We start from the raw sequence: 17,747 nt of genomic DNA, 5'->3' as shown, positions 1-17,747 counted from the left end.
TTACCGAAGTGAACCTAGATAAGACTGACGAAAAGCAAACCAATATATCAGTTGGACTCTCAGGCCTAGTTTGGTGAGTACAGATATGATTAGTTGCCTGTGTGTATCTGTGTACCTGTAACTTAGGTTGGTGTTTCGTGCCCAGGGTCAATCTTGGATGACTCATATACGGTATATATCATTTGGTTGTTAGCCAGCTTTCTTGTTCTATAATTCGGTAGACTTCTTATAAGCCGTATATGTGTTGCCCAGGCATACAGCAGCTTATCTGCAGCCGTAATTAGTGAAGACAGTGTTCTACTTTACATGACGATACATAATTGTCGGTCTCGAAACCAGACTGGGCCCTCGGTTTCGAAATTGGCTCGGTATCGGATCTGGGTTTCGGATGCAAAGGATTCGAAATCCCTGACCGGAGACTGCGCTAATAACTTTTCACATTAACTAAATATTTGATGAACAGTATTATAAGTAGAGCCTATAAAGGCCTATATAGCCTAAAGCCTTTTGAATTACTAATATATGGATACATGATATAAATTGTTGAATATTTCACGTATAAGTTTTCATATCGTATAACCGTGAGCTTGGCCTACTAAGACGAGTAAGTTGGTTGTTGTCTTGTGATGGATATAAAATCGGTCCTTCCTGGCAGCTCTATAGCAATACTTCTACTCCGAAGTGTAAGTTGACTACATCTACTTGTGTGCACCAGACGGAGTAGTGTTCCGAGCTCACTGATTTCGACTGTGTTGTTAAGTGCTGTATTTTCAATAAAGTTGCCTAAATAGTGATTACAATTTACCAGCATTATATATTTGAATACATTTATCAGAGTGTCAAGTAGGCCTACATCTAAATGCTGAAGGTTCCGAGTACCAAGTAGTAGCTAAGGCGGGACGTGGGGACCGGGGCTTGTTGTCACATTTTGCAATATGTAGCAAATTATTCATACTTTCAAAGTTCTTTGATAAGTTCCTTTTAGTACCACATTAAATAATAATGTCCTGTGTATAGGAAACGATTGGTTAACATCAGGCATATAGCGTATATTTAAACATAACATTTAGTTTTTTTTTTAATTGCAGTAAAACAAGGAAAATAAGACAGTTTGTCCCAAGGCGGAGTAGTTGTCACAGTAGCACAAAAGGTTACTTGTCATACACACAAAAACAGAATTATATTATCATATTCAATTTGAACATCTGGTAACTGTCGTTCTAACAAATATATATATATATAGGCCATAGCGAACCCTTTGAAAACTTTTAAATTAGTTCAACATACCAGAACCTTATCATAAATACAGTATAATAATGCAATCATGTTAACTGTTACGTACGTTCGCATAGGCGTATAGGAAGAGGGGAACAGGGGGGGGGGGCATGTGTATGCTCCTTCCTGACTTATATACAACTAATATCCTAATCTATAAACGTGTGTTGTTCGTATCGAAATTTCGGCATTTTATATCCAAATTATGACATTTTAACTCAAACTTTCGAATATGTTCTTCCAGCAATTTTGAAGAAAAAAGTTGAAATTTCCAGCGACGGACAATGAGGAATATGAAAAGGAAAACTGGTCATTTGACTTTTGGTTTATGCAATCATGCTAAGAATTCAACTTAATGGCCAAGCATAAACTATACCCTGGAGTGAATACCTAGTTAGAAAAGAAGAAACAGAAATATAGTCCACCTCCCACCAACCCATCCCAGCCCCCCCTCCCCCAACCCAACGTGTGATTTATGTGTTTTAAGACGGACAAAACCATTTCCTACAAACTTCTTACCTATACAACCCACCCACCCCCGACATGTGAGATATGTGTTTCAGACGGACAAAACACCATTTACTACCAACTTCTTTCCTACAAACTCTCGAATAGTCCACGTTGACCTTTCCTGTATCCGTCCAATTGAACCGCCCCCCCCCCACCCTCCCTCGGTAGATCTCACGATAGCAAGGCAGTGAAGGCAAGGGCGGCGGAAGCACTTTTAATCTGGGGGGGCACCGACATCAAAGGGCACTTTGCAGAAATTCGATTGGACTGATGTAGCCTGATATTTAGTACCCTTTATAACTCTTATTGTATTATCTTATTTGCGTATACACGTCACACCATCAACGCCCCCCCCCCCCCCCAAGGAAAATATGCATACTAGCACTGCAATATCCAATGTGCAAATTGGGAAACAAGGAACAAGTTTTCTATTGAGACAAATGAGGCGAAATCATGCTAGTTGCTAATGTAGGAATCTTCCGAATTAGAGTTTATTTCTTGTTAATATCTTAACAAATTGTTTCCATTCGAAATAGCTTTGAGTTTTGACCCACATAAATTCATTAAAAGTCAGGGGCGTAGCCAGGATTTGCAAAGTTGTATGCACGACTATCTGAGCGGAGCGCCACCATCGGTTGGCGCGGAGCGTACAATAAAAATTTTGGTTTTACAAACCCCTCAGATGGCCGGAAACGGCCCTTCCCGAGTGTTCATTCTGGTTCCCTGGCCTCTTGCTAACTTGAGACACCTCAATTTTTATGTAGAAAAAGGGCACATTTTTAACCCTGAGGAAAAGTGGGGGGCACGTGCCCCCTGTGCCCCCCGGTTCCGCCGCCCTTGAGTGAAGGAAAGATCAACGATTGCTACTGAAAGACATTGTTTCTTTAGACGTCACTAAAGTGTAAAAGGGCGTTGTGCCTTTGGCAAACATCTCTACCATTGTGCAAAACGGAACTCAGGTTGTGCCACCAACCTGTTCTTGTTTCTAACGTATACTGGTGATTGTTCGGATCTTAATGTAAACAGTATCCCTATAGCTAATGAACAAAACGCAAAATAAGACTCATTTGCCAAGACGTCCGAATTGCTGTATATACAGGCCTCACACCGTATAGCTTCACGCTTCAGTGAAGATAGAACCAACAGTCACCACAAGACAGGAAACCCGTTCCAGAATCTCGTGCTTCTGCTCTGCAGGATCGTCACGACAATCTAAATCCTTTCTTGTGATAACCTGTTGTTGTAGTCCTGTATTGCCTGCCACATTATAATAGGCATATAACGGTTTACAAATATTAGTCTATACATCCGCACATGCATTATACAGTATTAACAGCAGTGATTTCGAGTGAGTGGTACAAGCTTCTTTCAAGACTTGGATAATCTCTTTACCCACGACTGTAGGATACAACCTGTGTGTATGTGTGTAGGCTCATGAGTGTATGATTTGCATGGTAACAGCATGGTGTACTTCAACAGTATAAATGATACATAAGGATATGTAACGTTACCGCAAGTACATGCAGGCTGTTAGGCATCGATTGTAGCCTACACTTGAGTTGAGGGACGGAAAAGAAGAACGATGAATCCAGTTACGAAGAACTCTGGCATGTCGTTTGCACTAGTCGTCGTGGTATCTGCTGCTTTAATCCTGTTGTTTCGGACTTTAACTGACGGTCGCTCCACCACGACGTTGGGTACCAATTACCCACAGCTGTAAGTATAGGCCCTACTAATATATATATATATATATATATATATATATATATATATATATATATATATATATATATATATATATATATATATAGAGGAGGGGGTATCAGGCCCCAGTTTCATCATAACCATATTAAACATTATCTGTTTTGATTAGAGGTTCCTACATGTGGAAGTTTCTTGTGATGTTGTAAACTAAATAAATCCCCAGCGGTGGTATATATCTTAGTGGTACATGTATAACTTAACGATAGAGTAAGGTATACCAATTTGTACAGTGAATGAATGAATGAGGAGCCTCATTCTCCATCAACCGTTTTAAATGGATACGGCATACCTCCCCTCCCCAGTCCCCCACCCCACCCACCCCAATGGGTGGGTAAATGTACCAACAAGAGGGACAAAATCCCAAATTGGTAGTCTATATAGACTACCAAACTTTGCCGGGAGATATCTCCCGGCAAAGTTTGATTTTTTTTTCTTTGTAAATTGCGATCAAAAATGGGTCGCGCGTATATTTTCACGTGGAGAAATTCGCTTCGTTTCGGTCAATAATTATATAAAATACGCATGCCACAACGCTAACGTTTCGTGCAACTATATCACGTTTACATATATAACCTATACCATTGCAGAGCTGACGTTTACATATAAAAAATATGTGTTTATATTAAATTACATTTTATAACCATATATCTTGTTTAAGTTGGATTTTGCCAAATTTCTCCCAATATTTTGCCTCGGATCTCTCGATTTTAATTTGGGATTGAAAATTGTCATTATTTATTTCCCTTTCTTTTTTTCTGAAAGACAGTTATATTTTGCCAACGAATGGTTGATCGATACCATATATTGGAACCACATGCTACTCGTTCCGTTCCATTTCTTCCCTTCACTTCCGACCATTTCCTGCACTTCCGATTCTCCTCATATATAGCGATTTATGATTCAGTTCAGTGCATGAGTGAGATCAATGAATAACGAACCAGTTTGTCTACTTTTTAATAATAACTAATGCAAGAGAACTTCTCGCTTCTTTTTTCTTTCTTTCTCGCCCTTACTCCTACTAACCTCCCTCCCCTCACACTCCTCTAACTACCCCGATCCACACACTATCATAGCAAATGATATAGTATACATTGCTGGTCCTTATTTTGATATCACCAGACGTCAACACCACAATAAGATTGAAATACGTAATAGCACTGTCGCGAAAGGGAATGTTGTCAAATATTATACTTGGTATATAAGGAAGCAAGATCTTTATTGTGATTGGTGAGGGTCAAGGGTCATATGAGATTTACTTTGGAGATCTTAAAAATCCCATACATCAAGAATATTTATTCCAAACCATGATTGTCATAGATTGGCCTTATGACGTGTAAAAAGTCCTACAATCTTCGGTGGAGGTCAAAGGTTATTACTATTCCGGGTAAATTTTATTTTTAAGCAATATTTTGATTTATCCTACACAGAGCTCATGTGCCGCACCATCGTATGTCGAGTGCCTCGCAGGACAGAAATCAAACTTCAAAACCGTCAGATAACCGTCTCATAAATTGCCATGTTTTTCACCACACCAACAGTTGTAATAACCTACCGAATTATTTCATGTATTCGTCGAAACGGCCACAATATAAGGATGCATTCATCAATTTTATGCACGTTCCCAAAAGCGGCGGAACAACCATGAAGGAATGTATGAATATGGTGGCGTCTAATCTTGTTCGAGACGAACCTTTCTTGCTTCATACTGAAGGAAGGATTCAAGTCACCCAGGATATCCTCAACGGTGACTTTCGCATCTTGAATAGTACATCTCTGTTTATGGGTGACTACAGCTTTGGATTCTGCGATCTGATACACGGTATAATCGGCGATAGGAAATGTTCAACGTTTGTTATTTTACGAGAACCGTACGACAGGATGGTATCTAACTATTATTATTGCATCGAACTCAACCAGACCATTCCAGGTATACCAGACTGTAGAACACATACCATCACGGAGTGGGCTTTAAGTACTAAAAGTATCCTCTGGAACGAGTTCTTCACAGATATCGATTGTACCAGGTCAGAAAGTTGGAATTGTGCAATTGACTATTCACCGTTAGCATCAGAAGCCTACGTTTTAAGCCAAAATCGTAGCTTTGTTAAGTCTGTTGTTTCTAATCTCGACAAACATTTCTCTGTGGTTGGCTTGATGGAAGATTTTTCTACTACATTGAGAATGCTCCAGGTCGCATATAAGTTACCTTTCTTTAAATATTGCAATAAATTCGATTACAACGTTGGTCAGTATGATAATTCGGATTCACAACTCAGTAAAATACAGACAAGAAAAAAAGCGAAAACAGATTTGATTAACAATCCAGAAATAAAAAAGATGTTACTACCAGAAATTTTGATATATCAACGAGCAAAACAAATATTTGAGATTGAAAAGAAGAAACTAAATGAAATTTTGAATTCTAAATCGAAGCAAAGGTAACGACCATACAAGAATAGAAATTTATCAAGTTTTCGTTCTGAAATTCTTCTATTTTTTCTTTCTTTTTTTATTTGGTCATCGACCATGGAATCCAAACTTTCGGTTGTAAAAATTACTTTGATGTTACCTCGTTAACCTAACATGTCAATTTGATCCCTTTAAGGCCGTAATTGTTCCAGAGAAAGGGTGAAAACTATTATATATTCAGGGAGGCAGGGTTTGCCCCTAGGGCCTGAAAGATGTGAAGACTTGGACGTCCCAAACACTAAGCGGAGCGCCACTCTGGGTTGGCGCGTAGCGTTGCAAGAATACTTTGTCAAAATATCCCTCCCAGATCACCGGAAATGGAACTTCCCAGGCTTTGTATGTTGCATCTGAATTTATTCTTATCTGAACTATATTTTGAGATGTCATATTTTAGAAATTCACACTTCCCCAAAATACTATAAAAAATATAATGAGAAACAACACCATAAGATTAAAACACATATAACTGGATAATGGTCATGTGTTCGATTCTTTAACCTTAAATGGTACTTTCGGTAAAGGTGAAATATGCCTAAGTACCGCAGAAGTCTCATTCTGAATTGCCAGGCCAGGAAATGAACTTTATGAACTTTTCCGGGCACATCTCTAGGGCCTAGTCCGAGAGGAAATTTCTGGAATTATCTCCGTTTTCGAGTCACTTCCAAAGGCAGCCACAAATTTTAATATTTGTCCCTACTCTAATGATACTAAATTACTACAAATATAAACTACTAATGATACTAAATACAGAGATCAAAATTGCGATAAAGGCTCCAATTTGCGTATGCTACAGTGTGTTAGGATAACAGTTAGAAATTGACTGAAAAAGCTCATGCCTGTTTCAACTGTGAGATCGTGTGGAGCCGGAATCATATTTCAAAATCGGAAAAAGCCGGAATTCCGGCTATTGCCAGAATTCTGGCATCCCTGTATATTAGCCCAAGTTATCCGTATTTCAAGTTTTAAAACGTTTCAACATTTCAAGATAATGTAGACCAAAATTAGAAAATCGATATCGTTCTTTAAGATCTTGAAAATATATATGTATAAATGAGACCGTGAAGAATTGAATTAAGCAGTAAAAATCATTTTATTTATCAAAAGTACTACAGTATGTGTGACTTAAAGAACATATAAAGCAAAAGGTTCAAAATGTTGACATAAAAAAGCGGTGTACAATCCAGCGACTGAATAAAACTGCAAATATACAAACCTTTCCATTAATTCTTTGTCTTTACAAATTCTTATTTTTATATGAAAAATAAAAACCCTGGGTAATTATTTTTTATTGCGAAAGAAGATGTTAATAACATGAAGGACAAAAAAACGATTGGGAAGCGGTTGGGGGAGGTGATACAAAATTGTTGGACTAGCCAATTTGAGACAATGTTGAATGCAATTCAGTTGAAAATTAAATCCAACTGCAAATACGTATACAAAACGTATCCACTATTCCTTTGTCTTTATAAATTCTTATTGTTATATGAAAAACAATAAAACCCTAGGTGAATATTTTTGATAGCGAAAGAAGATATTAATACAATTTTACTGAAGAATGGGGGGGGGGTAAGAAAAAAATTGTTGGACTAGCCATTAAGACAAATTATTAAAGCAACACGAGTTTGTACAACAATTGTTTAGATAACAGAGATCCCGGTCTGCATGATCCTGTGATGTCTATTCGACTCCTCATGAATATGCATGAAACGGTGTTTACTCTTCATGAATATGGAACCATGTTTACCCTTCATGAATATGGAACCATGTTTACTCTTTTTGTATAAAAACAGTGTTTTAGACTTAAATTCTATATAGGATTTTCAGAGGTAGACTAAAACGACTGAACAGATAAAGTAGCTGTGACGTGCCAGGCCTGACGAGAGCGGGTAAGTAGGCTACACTCGCCGGGGGCAAGGGCCATTTTGGAGGGCCGAGTAACATGGAGGGTTCGGGAAAATATGGGATATGAGCAGAGTGCAAAATGGGGGGGGGGGCGGTAGGTGACATAATTGTTCCAGGGAACCTCTGGTACAGACGAATTAATTGACCAAGTTTGTTGATTTGACTTTGATCCAAAGATTCGTTTCAAGTAATTAAGTCAACATCTTTGCTTTTCTTTTCTGTTCTTGGTTTTTTTTTTCATTTTTCTTCTCTTTTTTTCCCTTTTCTTCCAAATTTCTGGCGTGTGATTACTACTGCTGTAAAATATTGTCTTGGCGACCAAATGTTAAAGAGCTACACGAAGTCGTCATTAATTATTTATTCACTAAACTTTCAATTCCCGACGAAATCTACGAGAGGGTCTTATTTTGACCAATTGTCAATATAATTTTGGACTAGCATTTGGTCAAGTTGCCGAGACTAAATACACTAGTAAGTAAGTAACTACTTCAAAAGGCATATAGCAAATGTTCTGCAGCGGCCTAAAATCAGTCATATATACATTACATGTCACGTGGCTCGAGCATTTGGGGCGGTGGCGGGTGGGGGGGTGACACTAAGGGAGTAACTAAAGTATATGAAGCGAACATACACAATGGCACCGACAGCCTGATTTCCATAGGGGGAAGTTATGTCAGCAGTTCCATACGTCGGCTCTACTTTGTCTCAATATTTCCCTAGCCCCCCTAATTGACCTTGAGCCCGAAGCTGTACTTCACCCCCCCCCCCCCTCCCTCCTCATCTTCCCCACCCGCCCGTCAGACCTGATTATACACATCTCTTGTGCCTCCTGTTAATTTAAAAAATTAATACATTATTTTCTATGACCTCACCAGTGACCTCGTCTCTTGGCTTGCTAGTCGCCATACTGTACAGAAAGAACTTGCTATATGATAATCTAAGTATTGAAGCCAACCCGTGTAAATGATATGCTATGCAATGCTATGCCAGTCAAGTTTGTGTGACATTGATAGGCATCCTTTTTTTCCAATTTTTTTTAATTTTTTTTTATTTGGTGATAAATTGGTGAATTCATCCGATAATAGCAGACTTATGAATGTCATGAAGGCAATTTAGGTGCTTCAAATGATTTTTCTATAATATTTTTAAAATGGAAAAAGAAAAAGCAGATTATTATTTCTAATTATGAGTTTTTAATTTGAATGAGATTCTAAATAGCGAGAACATTGACAGCTTGTGCATACACATAATTACCAAATATATGAAATTGAGAATCAATCAAGAGGAAGATTATAATAGGAGAGCACATCTTTTGGAAGTTATCTATACCATGATGAAATCACAGATCCATTTCCTTGTGTAACCGAGCTGTAATAGGATGCATTTAATTGGTCATACCATAATTTGTTTAATTTTGTTTTATGCTTTTGCTTTTCTCTTTTGTTTTATATTCTTTTTTCCCCGTTTAACCCATATATTATATGCAAGTGCCTTATTACATGAACGAAGAATAAAAAGAGTAAATCCAGCAACTATTACGGTTGCGACTGGAAAACTTGGGGGGTGGAGAGGGGGACTCTAAATTAATGGGGGAGTAAGAACCTTATCCAAGATGTGTATCACACCGTTCAAAGCTGCTAAGTCCATCGTAGTGACCTTAGCGGTGTCTTTTCTTCCCTCCACGGACATGTGACCTGCAAAGAAACAATGTATACACATTTTAATTCGGCTCTATATATATTATCCGATGCAAACATAATCTAACTATAAAAAAATTAAAGAACTGCAGCTCCATGCATCTACAGCGAACAAACTAATACAGGAGAAAGGTGGGGGAAGAGGTGGGGAACTTCTCTGCGGTTAGCGAGATTATCAAAACCCAATTTATACGGCACGTTTTTAGCAAGGAAAAAGATGTGATAAGTTTCATTGTGTTTAGCGTTTTTTAGACAGGGCCTACATGCGATATGATACTACAATATAACAGTTGAACATATGGACAGATATAGCTTTCTACTGGTTTCATTGTATATATAATGAAGGCTAAAGAATTCCCACCTCTTTTTGACACGGTACGTAGTATCCTATCAATATCCTTATACGTGCTGCGATCCCGCGGAATGGGGTACAAAAATTCACTGCGCTCCACGCGATTGATTCTAATGGCCTCCACCTCTAACATTGATAGCAAAATAGTCCAAGCAGGTTCAATATCCTTGTAGGGTACACACAATTTGTTGCACGTGACCATTACTAAAACTACACAACTTCTTATGCAACTCCTAGATATAGCCAGATTCGACACGTTTCTCAATCAAACTCCCTGGTTCAACGTTATATTGTTAATTGAATCGTATACACTATGCATTATTGGCGTTCAAACTATTTCTCCTTTGCGATGCCAATGTGATTGTCACAAAGAATTAGAACTTGCCTTTCTACTGTTCTTAGAGCTGTCCTTATAGATGACACTACACCACGCAAACTTCGCTATTACAACATTATAGAACAAACTTCCAGAAGGCCCAACTTACCACTATCTCCACCCTACACCAACCCCCTCCCACCCCCCCCCCTCCTCCGCCCCTCTCCACATATACACATTCAACTCCCTCTTGTCTTTAAAGTATAAACAACTCCAGTATCCTAACCGGAACTACGTAGTGGATCAGGTTTGAAACGTTGTCTTCAAAATATTCCAACACACCAATATCAGGGAGACAAGATGTAAGTTGTTCTCCCACATCCCTTCCCACCTACCCACTTTTCACCATTCCCGCTTTCTCTGTGTGTCTTCTTTTAATTGTTTCACTTACCATTGTCAATGAGAATTGTCACTTTTTTATCTCCGAGGAATGTTCTCAGATGTGTTGGAAGTTCCTGTTTATTGCTCAAACCGGCTGAATAGTAAGTCCCATCGACCACGTGATAGTTAACCATCTTCTCCCCTGTGTCCCCTGAATAAACTTTAAAGGCCTCGTTGGAGGGAACAAAAACGGTAAACGGTCCTGTGCCTTTAAAATATGAAGATATGATAATCAAGTAATTACCGTATACTTCAGGGAGAAGAAAATCATTTTTGGGGCTTGGTTTTGATGGTGTTAGTCCTCATTTATTTAATTATAATATTGCAGACTCATGCTAGCTGGAGTCCTGTTTATAAACATTACGTACTATAGCCTAGCTCTGGTCTACGTTAAGTGACCAAACGCCGAACTTCCTCCTTCGTGACCGGAATTAAAAACTTCAAAAGGGTTGCAGTAACAAAGACACATTGCACCCCCCCCCCCCCCCATTGAATATGAACGACTAACTAACGTTGACTTTCACCATGCACTATACAAAGACACGTGTTTGTATACAAATACAGTTATTCTAGTTAATCAATTGTATTCACACTTTTCAGTTAAATTTGTTTTCATTACTTCAAATCACCCGACCTATCCCCCATCTACGGAAACGTAGAAGGGACATGGTGATGAAAGAGAAACAAACTCGTAAAATTGACAAAATTCAGAAAATTGACGTTTGCCGAGTTTAACAACTCGTCACAACGACTAAATTATTAAATTTGCCGAGATGCAATTACTCATCAAAATGACAAAATTCTGAAAATTGACGTTTTGCCGAGATACAAACAAGTCGTCAAAATGACAAAATTCTGAAAATTGACGTTTTGCCGAGATACAACAAGTCGTCAAAATGACAAAATCTGAATTTTTACGTTTTGCCGAGATACAACAAGTCGTCAAAATGACAAAAATCTGAAACTTGACGTTTTGTCGAGATACAACAAGTCGTCAAAATGACAAAATTTTGAAAATTTAGGTTTTGTCGAGATAAGACAAGTCGTCAAAATAATTTTTTTTTCAAAATTGACGTTTTGTCGAGATAAGACAAGTCGTCAAAATGACAAAAATCTGAAAATTGACGTTTTGAGTTGTTGTATCTAGTCAAAACGCAATTTTCAAAATTTTGTCATTTTGACGACTTGTTGTATCTCGGCAAACGTCAATTTTCAAAAAGTTGTTAAACTCGGCAAAACGTCAATTTTCTGAATTTTGTCATTTTGACGAGTTTGTTTCTCTTTCATCACCATGTCCCTTCTACGCTTCCGTACACATCCCTTCCACTACATGAGTCATCCCTGTGCATAAATTTGCATAATCCGAGGTATACTTCGTCTTACCTGTTAAGTCAACACCAGATTTCTTGAGCAAGCTGGTAAAATTCGTCAATGCTTTGTGCTTGTATATTAATTCTGTTATGTTGTTCACGACCTGAGGCCACAATGGCTTTTGCAACTCTTGAACTATACCATTTGGAGCCATTAAGTCGACAGTGACAAGCTTCGCACCATTTGCAAGAATCACCTGTGTGTTAAGACGAAGAACATACGACATGGCACTTTATTTCAAGGAATTTACAAAGGTTATACTCATAATGTTATGATTATAATTTACCACGTTGATCGACAAAACCGGTGATTTACAGCTGTCACCGGTTAATCGGGACATAGAGGTTATCTAATACACGTCATCAATACAACCAATCGTTTAACCGTTAACTCTCTCACATGAGATTTTGCAACAAAAGCATCAGGGATTATGTGACATTATGACAACACACCATGGTCTTCTCTCGACGTGCGTACCATAACGTACTAATAAGGTAGTAATGAGTTTAAACGTCTCCATAGAATTTAAATATATATACATCACCACAGGCATTAACACTAACAACCCGCCGCTGACTTACCTTTTTACCGCCAACCGTGTAATTATTAAAACAAGTGGATTTTCCGTTCAGAGTTTTAACCACTTTGCCATTCGTCATCTGAGATGACGTTACATTAGCAGGTAGTATGTGATATTTGAGAAAATCGACGGCAAACGCTTTCTCTCGGACAAGACGTTCACGGATCACGATTGGTAAATTTGATAGCCCGTCGTCAGTAACGCCAAACACGGTGAAAGGACCTAAATGGAAGACGAAACACATTTTTGGGGGGGTTAAGGCCATATGGAAAGATTTATCGAATGGAGTAAGTAAATCTGAAATTTCGAAGAGGTGTGACTTGCATGGGCGGCGATCCTGGGGGGGGGGGGGGGAGGGGGATATATCCCCCCATGAAAATGGATGGAGGGGATGTAATACACCATATCCCCCCACCAAATGCCAGGGATAAGAATATTTTCATGCCTACATTTATGCATCATCGTGAAGGTACGGCTCTTTTTTAGCTTCATTTCTCGCCTACCATAAACGCAGTGCGATCTTTTCAAATAAACCGTCTTTATAAAGCAAGAATAGTTGACTGTAGGGTTCATTGGCCCTATAACACCAAAATGTATTATTGCGCCCACGGTATTGATATAGTACATATATGCACCCTCATAATATTCATATAGGCCCTATAACTATAGTACTGTAGGCCTACATACGTACCTGTTCCCTCGAACAGCTGAGAATCTCATGTTACCAGGGTATTGCTTAATACACGTTTCACCGGGATGCCCTAGCAATCGGTACCTAGGAATGCAACTATGTGTAATTGCGTATTGCATGTGTATAGGCCTATAATAGCCTGCTTGAGGTCATTTTCTTCATCGATTAATATAAAAGAGCTCTCGAACATTCTAACGTAGCGTCTGAAACAAGATTGACAGGGGCAATTTTCCCAAAATAACACCCGAAATTAAAAAAAAAAGGTATTTTGGATCCTGATTATGAGATATTTCGGACATGATATCCCTATTTTAAAGTTGGGTATATGCCGCTTGGAAACCTCGGGAAGTGCCGTTTCCGGCCATCTAGAGGGTTTGTAAATCCCAAAATTTTCTTGTACGCTTCGCGCCAACTCATGGTGGCGCTACGCTTAGATAGTCAACAAGGTCATATCCCCCCCCCCCCCCCACTCGGAAGTACGGACCGCCGCCCATGGTGACTTGTACTTGTAGCTTTACTAATTTGACCTTTATACCCTTACATACCCTTACATACTTCACTGCACTACCACTACCCCAGTTTTGCCCTCTCTACAAGAAAAAAAAAATAGCAAATAAAAGAGCGAAGTATTTAATGCATGAAATACATCAAATGTTCACATTTCCATTCTCTCTTCCTCCTTTTTCTTTCGAGGAGGGGGGTGGAGAGAGAGAGAGAGAGATAAAGGCCCGACCATCATGAAAACCAATACTCCATGAGAGGTGCCCTACTGATACGTCTGTAAATGCTATTGTTGAATAACGGCATCACCCCTGCATTGACTGTGTATAGGGTGTATCATTTTATTTAACAATCGTTTCTCTACAACTACTTCAACCCTTCTATACCGTTGCCGAACCGACCACCCCTTCCACCCCACCCCCTCCCCCTCATCTGACCCTTTTAGTAATACTTTTTCAGTCCATCGACGTTGATGTATTTCGTGATTTGACTCGAGTGCTTTTGGTTGCTTTTATTGTTTTTTTATATTTATATCCTTTGTATGGGGGGGAAGTGGGAGGGAGGGCAAAAAATATAGAAGGGGTGGTATATGAAGGCAGGGAGGGGTTCATGATAGGCACGAGGGTAGCTAGAAGTTCCCACAGATTGTTTTAAGGATGTTATGCGGTTAATCGTTCAGGACTCCTAAATCCAGGATCTGTTTTTTTTTTGCATTAAAGGCGATAACTTGACCTAATATCCCAAAACCTGAAGTGGCTCGTTAACAGTTATTTTATTTTCATAATTAAAAATTAACATTTAACAGTTGTTTTATAGTCGTCATCAAAGGCAGTATTGTATGTAAAAACAAGTGTGCTTGAAAATGAGGCTACTAAAATATAATATTTAAACTCACTCGGGATGTGTGGTACGGTAATGGTTTTTATTGCAATTTGAGACAATGCGATATTGCCATGACTTTCATTTCGCCGCTATGTCCCTTACTTACTGAGCATCGAGTCCTGTGAGGAGTTGATTGAAAGTTCCATATTTTATGAGCTATATCACTTAGACAACGATTTACCTAAGATCATCAAAGAGGAATTAATATGAAAGCTTCCCTACTTTATTTCAGTTTCACATTCAAAGTGATTTAAGTAAACCTTATTTTTTGTCTATATGCAGGCATTTTATTAGCACGAGTCATGTGATTAAAGTCATGTCAGCACAACAAAGTCACGGATGTGCATACTTGAGTTTTGCAATGTACGGTTGTTTCACTGTAGACGTTGTGCAAAATGATCCCTAGATGATAAATATTCACGTTCGTCTTAACCATTCATGTTTCCTCAATTTCCTGCAAACTATATATGTTACACTTTCGATTGCTGAGTAAGATTCCAATATGGGTGTGGGTGGGGGTGGGGGGCTTATGCAGGCTTATTAGCTAAATTAAGCTACTTTATAGTTCCTCCTATAGATCGACCTTATATATATACACACACACATACATAAATATATATATATATATATATATATAGATATATATATATATATAGATATATATATATATATATATATATATATATATATATATATATATATATATATATATATATATAGTATGCCATGCTTGCATACGTAGGTCCTACATATAAATTGACTTATTACTTTGATCATCATTATATATATACAGTCGGACACATAAACTGACAGACAAACAAACATACAGACATACGGACACACAGACAGACGGACAAAGAAACAGACAGAGTATAGCAGTATTCAGAGACTGATCAGAAAATGTCTACAGTAACACATATTACACCATATATATAGTTTTTCATGCTAGCATGTGTAGGCCTTTCATGTTAAGTGAATAATTATTCATAGTATACATACAGATATAGCTACAATCAAACAGAGTATAACAGACAATAAACTGACGACACGAGTTCTATATAACCATACAGTTATACCCAGTATATGTTACGGGAGGCAACACAATGAATTACCACATGATAATCTATGTAGCTATTTATAGGTTACATGTCTATACCTTTGCCTGCCAAGGTTTTGTTCAGATCCGCCTTTGTCACCAGGTAGGACATTTCGGTCAAATTCCTCTCCTTTAAGACATCTAGAACCGTTTTGGACGTTGAGTGGACGTGTCCAGAGAACTCCTCCTCCAACTGAGGTTGTTCCAGTGATTCTCCAATCCCCAAAGTAACCGCTAGAAGTAGAATTCCGAGATACTCCATGTTTCTTGTACGACGGTTCCGAGCGAAATGCAGGTATATAATCGGGGGTTTCCAACCGTAACTGTTTATGTGAATTAATAAGCACGCGCAGACCAGACTCTACACAGGGAAAAAAGAGTATCACATAACTTATGCTGGTCTGACTTTGAACTTCGTACCAGGCAAAGAAGATAATATTATGATAAGTATATGCTTATCAGGATTAAAGTTCAAAACCCAGACTCGACGTGATATGGTAATGACAATTTATGTACAAACAAACATGGTGCGTCAATCAAAGCAACAAGGTATCGTGATTCATTTTGTTAAAAAAAAAGAACGCAATCGTTTAGTCGTGCACACCAACATGAAGAGGATTATCTTTTGACTAATGCGGCAACATATAAAGGACGGTGCAATGTATAAATTATCATGTTGTTGTATAAAAACTGATACATTCATAAATATTAATGAGGTCAAAGTTTATGAACTCATCAGCATGTATCTATATACTTACATGGTAATATCTTAGTACATGTATAAAGCTAATTAGACATACTATTTCAGAGATATCTGATAACACACTTTATGTTCACAGATAAATATTAATGATATGTACAGAAAAAAAACAACACGGTTTATTGTACGTATTTGTGACAACCCACTATGCCAATGATGTAAACCATGGGACAGTTAGTTCTTGTCTTGCGCTTAAAAGCCTTTCTTATGTCATAAAGTTGGAGACGTCAAGAATATGTCCTCATTATGTACCAACATCACCATACCAGTATGAACCAATTTATACGTTAAGCCCATCCCACTCATTAAAATTCAAGAGATGAGAACCAAGAAAAATAGGGCACATCTATTAGGGCATATATCTACCTAGTATTTTGGTCGCTGAAATATCGTGTTTATTAGCTGTTTTGGGCAATTTCCCATTAAGCCCCACCCATCAATACATATTAATCTTTTCAATTGTTGCCGTAAAGAACATGCACATATTATGTAGTTTTATCACCATACCAACTTTGTGGCAATTTCCAATTAAGCCCCACCCATCAATAAATATTATAATTGTTGTCGCAAAGAACATGTACATTATTATGTAGTTAATTCACCATATCAACTTTAAACTAATTCGGATATACGGCTGAAGAGATGTTGACATTTTAAGAATTTTATATTAGGCCCCGCTCACTCATTAATATTCAAGAGATGGATACCACAAAACAATAAGGCACATCTGCACATCATGGGACATCTATATACAAAGTATAACATTGATTCAAATTGTGTTTGAGATATCGTGTTTACAGGCTAGCCGTCACATATACACCCACACACACACATACACCCACACAAGCCAACACGATCGCAAAGGTTACTGAGCCTTCGGCATCATAACAAAATAATTAAATGACCGAAGCATGTTTGGAATGTATATTGATAACTTCACGCCAAGTTTTGAAGAAAATCGAACATTTAGTTGTGGACGTTTTATGAATTTAACATTAAGCCCTGCCCACTCATAAGTATGCATGATAGCCTCACCAAATACAATAGGGATCATCTACTGACCATGCCCATTGAACGACATGGTCATTAGATGATCCCTAATGTATTTGCCTATTGTATATTTCCCATCGATACACCAAG

General features: G+C 38.1%; 2 protein-coding genes across 2 annotated transcripts; one reads left to right on the top strand and one right to left on the bottom strand.

Moving 5' to 3' along the window:
- The first annotated feature begins 2,717 nt into the window (after window positions 1-2,717).
- Window positions 2,718-9,180, top strand: LOC139966650 (uncharacterized). The gene is made up of 2 exons (XM_071969898.1): window positions 2,718-3,501; window positions 4,977-9,180. The coding sequence occupies exons 1-2, from the start codon at window positions 3,368-3,370 to the stop codon at window positions 5,989-5,991; spliced, it is 1,149 nt and encodes a 382-aa protein (XP_071825999.1). The 5' UTR covers window positions 2,718-3,367; the 3' UTR covers window positions 5,992-9,180.
- LOC139966651 (transforming growth factor-beta-induced protein ig-h3-like) lies at window positions 7,090-16,211 on the bottom strand. Its single transcript, XM_071969899.1, has 5 exons — window positions 15,908-16,211; window positions 12,679-12,899; window positions 12,110-12,293; window positions 10,737-10,934; window positions 7,090-9,614 (listed from the first exon to the last, which is right to left on the bottom strand). The coding sequence occupies exons 1-5, from the start codon at window positions 16,107-16,109 to the stop codon at window positions 9,499-9,501; spliced, it is 921 nt and encodes a 306-aa protein (XP_071826000.1). The 5' UTR covers window positions 16,110-16,211; the 3' UTR covers window positions 7,090-9,498.
- Between the last annotated feature and the right edge of the window lie 1,536 nt (window positions 16,212-17,747).

The sequence above is a fragment of the Apostichopus japonicus genome, chromosome 4 (genome assembly GCF_037975245.1).
Source record: "Apostichopus japonicus isolate 1M-3 chromosome 4, ASM3797524v1, whole genome shotgun sequence".
NCBI classification, from domain to species: Eukaryota; Metazoa; Echinodermata; class Holothuroidea; order Aspidochirotida; family Stichopodidae; genus Apostichopus; species Apostichopus japonicus.
The sequence above is the reverse complement of the archived record's forward strand: the minus strand, read 5'-3'. Positions and strand labels throughout refer to the sequence as shown.

What these genes read in the sequence shown, in the direction of transcription:
- LOC139966651 (XM_071969899.1), bottom strand. Translation starts at nt 16,109, where the DNA reads ATGGAGTATCTCGGAATTCTACTTCTAGCGGTTACTTTGGGGATTGGA. An exon ending in ACACGGTTGGCGGTAAAAAG is followed by an intron (nt 12,294 to 12,678) that starts GTAAGTCAGCGG and finishes CTTAACACACAG; the next exon opens with GTGATTCTTGCAAATGGTGC. An exon ending in ATCTGGTGTTGACTTAACAG is followed by an intron (nt 10,935 to 12,109) that starts GTAAGACGAAGT and finishes CATATTTTAAAG; the next exon opens with GCACAGGACCGTTTACCGTT.
- LOC139966650 (XM_071969898.1), top strand. Translation starts at nt 3,368, where the DNA reads ATGAATCCAGTTACGAAGAACTCTGGCATGTCGTTTGCACTAGTCGTC. An exon ending in GGTACCAATTACCCACAGCT is followed by an intron (nt 3,502 to 4,976) that starts GTAAGTATAGGC and finishes TATCCTACACAG; the next exon opens with AGCTCATGTGCCGCACCATC.